The sequence below is a fragment of the Pyrus communis genome, chromosome 10 (assembly GCF_041283825.1).
Source record: "Pyrus communis isolate YQ-2024b chromosome 10, ASM4128382v1, whole genome shotgun sequence".
In the NCBI taxonomy this organism is placed as follows: Eukaryota; Viridiplantae; Streptophyta; class Magnoliopsida; order Rosales; family Rosaceae; genus Pyrus; species Pyrus communis.
The window spans coordinates 21,863,699-21,869,589 of record NC_142574.1 but is presented as its reverse complement, the minus strand read 5'-3'; the positions used below and the strand labels follow the sequence as shown (position 1 = coordinate 21,869,589).

Here is a 5,891-nt window from a genome sequence, read left to right as displayed (position 1 = left end):
ATTTTTTTAGTACAGAAGTGTTTTTAGTTGTTAAAAACTTTTATTAACTATTCTAGAAGTAGCCGCAGAACTAAGATCAATGTTGCAATTAACTAATTAATTTGATAAATTTTGAAGAACAATACTTGGCTACTCAAAGATGAGTAAGAACTCATACTCAAAACTCTTAGTGTTTTAATCACAGAGCTTTGTGCCTATGATCAAAACCTTTCATACTATGAGTCACACTGTAAAGATCATCTCTGCAAAAAATAAATTAAAACTAGGTTGTTTAGTCAATCTATTATAGCAAATACATAGACGGTTCGTAATACTTTTATCAATCCCATTCATTTATTTTTAAACAGTTTGATGACTAAATGGCCTTAGTTTCAATTGATTTTTGCAAAGGTGATCTTTATAGGGTGATCTATAATATGAACAGTTCTGATTATAAACACGAAGTTCTATAAATTGATAACAAACAATTTTGAGTAGGAGTTCCTACTTATTTTTTAGTAGCCAAATATTGTTCAATTTTTAATTGTGGATTAACAGTGGCAGGGCCAGCTGGGGCGCTACGACCAACAGTAACTTGCATAGGTTCATGTGACCAATTCCCAGATTGCAATGCGGCTTGCAAAGCCAGGAACCATCCGAATGGAGGCATCTGCATGGGACCTGTGAAGCGTACTCCGGCTTGCTGCTGCAATGTCGCTTCCTGACTAACTGATAATAATTTGGGTTCCCAACTTTACCCTTGTGCAGCAACTTGACAATTTTAAGTTGTGATTGTAACTTGGAATATTTGAAATTAATAAACTTTTGGGACCTTCATCAACTGGCCAAGCTGTTAGTGCTACCATAAGTTCTAATAGTACTCCTTGATAATTGGGTTTCTTTAGGCCCGAAATAACATTTTGGGCCAAGAAGGGTTGATTCGAGAACCACAAACCTCGGCCCAATAAAAATTCTTCAGGCCAATGGGCTTTTGGCCAATGAATAGAATTAGTTTGATCGAATCTTTGTGACGGTAGGACCTTGAAGAGATCGAGTGTGGATGGCTCGATCGAGTCTTATACGAATTGAAATTGCCAGAGATCAAAATAAGCCTTGGATAAAAATGAATTATCCTAAGGTTAAGAGTATCTACGTGATTAGATACAGAGGAATTAGTCTCATAATGAGATAAGGTTCACAGTCTTAGTTGGAATCAAAGATGCTGACATTGGTTGGAGATGAAGTTTTGGCCATAAAAGGATAAAACAATATTCAAGCAAATTCTGAGCAAATACAGTCCCATCAGGACTCTACTTCGGCATGCTTGTGTTATCATAAATGCCTTACTTATAAAAAGAGCAAGCTTTGCAACAAAAAAGTCTTCAACTCAACAAACAACTCAGAATGTTCTATCCAAAATCCTTCTAATATCCCTGAGGAAAAAAAAAAAAAAAAAAAAAAAAACTATCCTAACCTCCCCCTCCTCCGGGTCAATACATCTTCAGTTTGGACAAGTAAATAGTATTCTGTTAACAACTGGTGACATCTTCAGTTTGGATTAACCGCACTGGAGCTGTAGAAACAGTCGATTCTAAAGTACGTCTAGTTTGGATTAGTGAATAGCAATGCTACTGGTTGGTTGGTTATCTATTCAAGTCTTGAAGACCAAAGAATTCTTAACTTTTTCACCTAAAGAGGTCATCTCATTAGTTTCAGCAAAGTGAGATGTTACCCAGTTACCCCTTATTTAGCACAGCAAAAGCTGAACCAATTATTGACCTTTGAACTTTACAATGATCTACTAACCTTGTCTTCAGTTCTAGAACCCAAGCTGAGACATGTTCCTTCCTTAGCTGTAATTGCATGAGTACCAAAGTTAGCAGTGCATTCAACACCACCACCATATATATTATACTCACTCGACTGAGCTCGGTTGTGAGTTTGCAATCCCGCATTCACAAAAAGAATGTGGTTAGCTCATAGTTACTCAGTTTGCGTGCCACATAGTCTTTGTAATTTCTAGGGCCAACAATTGCTGAAATTGGGTACTAGGTGGAATATCCTGCAAATAAAAACTTTGCAATAGTAAACTAGTCAAATGAGCTAGTCAACTAGTAACAAGTTAGTCAGTGATATAAAGTGCAGTTGTAAGAACAAAAACTAACTGACCAATATTATTCAACTAATCAGAGCCTTGCCCAGATTAGTTTCGTAAAAATAATTCCTAAGTTTGAATACATTTACATATCGGTTCATTATGCAAACAATAATAACAAAGCAATTATGAATTAAAGTATGATGGATTGAGTAGTCAAGCTCACTAATCAACTAAGTACAAATTCGTTAGTTAATTAAACACAAATCTATGAATCAAACTTAGTTCACTATGAGTTATCTTAGTCAACAACAAATCAGTTCATTGTCCATAATATGCGTGTAAACTTAGTCTCTAGCACATATCAAATAACGATTCATAGGATGCATGAAACATATGAAAGCACATAGGAATTGTGACAAGCTTAAGAGACAAAGAACGTAAGAAGTTCTTGTAGACCTTTCAGCTCGTGTAGATTCCTTGGCTCGGGCATACTTTGAATGGCCTTAATTTTCAATCGATCCACTTCAATGCGACAATGCTTAACAATGAAGCTGAGGAACTTCCCAAAGGTGATGCCAAATGCACACTTCAACGAGTTCATCTTGAGGTTGTGGTGTCGTAGTTTGTTGAACACCATTCGTAAATCTTTTAAGTGATCAGATCTCTTCTTGGTCTTGACAACTACTTCGTCTACATAACATTCTACATTTTGTGTAGCATGTCGTTGAAGATCTTCTGCATTACACGTTAATATCTAGCCCCAACTTTCTTTAAGCCAAATGGCATCACCTTGTAGCAGTAGATACCTTTTTGAGTGTGGTAGGTTGTAAGTGTTAGAGTATACATAATCAAACCATCAAGATTGTGACATGTGTAAAAAGCTGAAAGGATAGAATACAAGAATTAGTTAGTTAGTTAGTCCAAGTTAACTAACTCTTGTAAAAGGATATAAAGAGGATGTAGCAATCAGAAATAAATATAGAAAAATATACAGAAAGATTTTATCTCTCTCTCTCTCTCTCTCTCTATTTCTTTTCTCTCTTAAGATCTTCTTCTTCCTTCTGAATATTCTAATCTCTTGATACATTAGTAGAGATAACTGTGCTATGGTTAACATGGTATCAATCGCCCGAATTGCTTAGACAGCTTCTTCGTTTCTGGTTTATTGTGCTTCCGCATCGTCTCTTATCTCTGTGTGGCTTCTTTGTGTTTTCTGGGCATTTCTCTTCGCTCTTACGGTTTCTGACTTGGTTGGGTTTTTCTTGCCTACCAAGTGTTTGTTTTTATTCTTCAGAGACAATTCTTCATAATGGTTACAGCTTCTCAACTGCAAATCTTGCAGTCTCCGATCACTGGGTTGATTTCCTCTGTATCATCATCTGTGTCGGTTAAGTTGGATGATTCCAACTATCTTCAATGGCATTTTCAAATGCAGTTGATGCTTGAAGGATATGGGATAATGGGTTTTATTGATGGATCGACTTGCTGTCCACCTCAATACTCGAGTGATTCTGAAGCTTTATCTGGTGGTGTTGGTTCAAGGATTGAGGCGGATGATTACAAAGTATGGAAGATGCATGATAGGGCTCTTATGCAGCTTATCACTGCAACGCTATCGTCTGTTGCTATTTCTTGTGCGATTGGGAGTATCAGTGCTAGAGATTTGTGGGTTCGTCTTCAAGAACGGTTTTCCACGGTTAGCAAGACTTCGATTTTTCAACTCAAGTCTGATCTTCAGACCATCAAGAAAGGGGCAGATTCTGTGACTCAGTATCTTCAGAGAATTAAAGAGGCAAGGGACTATCTTGCAGCTGCAGGGGTTAACTTTGAAGATGAAGACATTGTTATTTTGGCTTTGAATGGGTTATCAGCGGAGTATAACACATTTCGGTGTGTAATTCGTGGTAGAGAGAATGTGATTTCTCTTAAAGAATTCCGGGCTCAATTGCTTGCAGAAGAAGCAATTATTGAGAACAGTCAAAGTTTACAATTTTCTACTGCATTGTTTGCCAAGAATCAAGGTTCTAATGCTGGGGTCACATTTTCTGAATCTCAGGGAGTCTTTAATTCTGGATTACAGGGTTCAAATGGTTATCATGGGCACTCTGGTTCATCTCAGTTCTTTAATAATGGTCACAAGTCTAAGTACAAGGGTAAAGGCAAAGCTGGGAACTTTCAGGGTCAGAAGTATTTTAATAATCAGGGACAAAGGTTTTTCAATTCGAAACCTGTGGTTCATGATTTTACTCCTGGAATTCTTGGTAATCCTTCTCAGCTTCATAATGTTGTATGTCAACTATGTTCTCAACATGGACACAGTGCTGCTACATGTGTGTATAGAACCATTGATACATCTGAGACTTCTGAGAAATGTCAAATCTGTGATCGTAGTAATCATACTGCCAAAACCTGTTTTTATAGGAATAAGAATCGATCTCAACCTTCACAAATGACTGCTATGCAAGCAATGTTTCCTGGTTATATGCAGCCTCCATATATGTCTCCTATGATGCCTGTGGTCTCTCCAAACATGTCTACTATGATGAATATGGTGTCTTCTAATTGTGCACCAAATCTTCAACCTTCTGCACATATGGCCACTTCTAGTGCATATGCCCCTGCCTATATGCATGCCTCCACTTCTAATGTTCCTGTTCTATCCAATTCTGCAACTCCACAAGTTTGGCTGACAGATTCCGGTGCTACTAATCACATGACAAATGATCTCAGTAATTTGTCTCTAGCATCTCCATATCCAACTAATGAGACTGTTCAAACAGCAAATGGGGAAGGTTTGCAAGTCTCTCATATTGGGAACTCTATTATTCAGCCATCATCGCAGTCTCTTCGATTAAATTCTGTTCTTTACATTCCAAAATTGTCTCATAATTTGTTGTCAGTACATAAAACATGTCTTGACAACAATTGTTGGCTAATATTCGATGCTTATTGTTTTTGGATTCAGGACAAAACCACAGGGAGAGTCTTGTATAAAGGCCACTGCACCAATGGACTGTATCCAATTCCTTCTTTTCCTCATTTACCATCAGGTTCCTCATCTCAGCTACAAGTTCATCCACCTGTTGCTCTTCTTGGACATACTGTGAATTCAACTTTATGGCATTGTAGACTAGGTCACCCTTCTAATCCCATAGTTTCTCTTATCCTTAGAAAGTCAAAAGTTGCTGTTAAAACAGATGTGTCACCCACTGTTTGTCAAAGTTGTTTAGAAGGGAAATTTAGTAAACTTCCTTTTTCTCCTGCCTCTACAAAATCTGTAATACCATTCGAAATTGTTCATAGTGACCTGTGGGGACCTGCACCTAGTGTATCTGTGGATGGGTTCAAGTATTATGTCCTCTTTGTTGATGAGTGTACCAGATTCTGCTGGCTATTTCCCTTAATAAATAAATCTGATCTGTGTTCAGTGTTTGTTAAATTCTACCATTTTATCTTTACTCAATTTTCAGCAAGAGTTAAGATATTACAAAGTGATGGGGGGGTGAATATATTTGTAAACCTATGCAGTCTTTTCTTGCTCAAAATGGCATTTCTCATCATAAATCATGTCCCTATACCCCTGAACAGAATGGCTTGGCTGAGAGAAAACACAAACATGTAGTTCAAACAGCTCTTACTTTGTTACAAAATGCACATTTACCTTCTAAGTTTTGGTCTTTTGCATGCCAAACTGCCATCTACTTGATCAATCGAATGCCATCTTCCATTCTTCAAAATCAGTCACCTTTTGAACTTTTATATTCTGCTATTCCTGAAATCCAGCACTTAAGGGTTTTTGGTTGTGCTTGTTTTC

General features: G+C 37.3%; 1 protein-coding gene across 1 annotated transcript; it reads left to right on the top strand.

The window, feature by feature from the left end:
- Positions 1–3,299: 3,299 nt before the first annotated feature.
- Positions 3,300–5,302, top strand: LOC148693714 (uncharacterized). Its single transcript, XM_088678773.1, has 2 exons — positions 3,300–4,869; positions 5,043–5,302. The coding sequence occupies exons 1-2, from the start codon at positions 3,387–3,389 to the stop codon at positions 5,069–5,071; spliced, it is 1,512 nt and encodes a 503-aa protein (XP_088534899.1). The 5' UTR covers positions 3,300–3,386; the 3' UTR covers positions 5,072–5,302.
- The last annotated feature ends 589 nt before the right edge of the window (positions 5,303–5,891 follow it).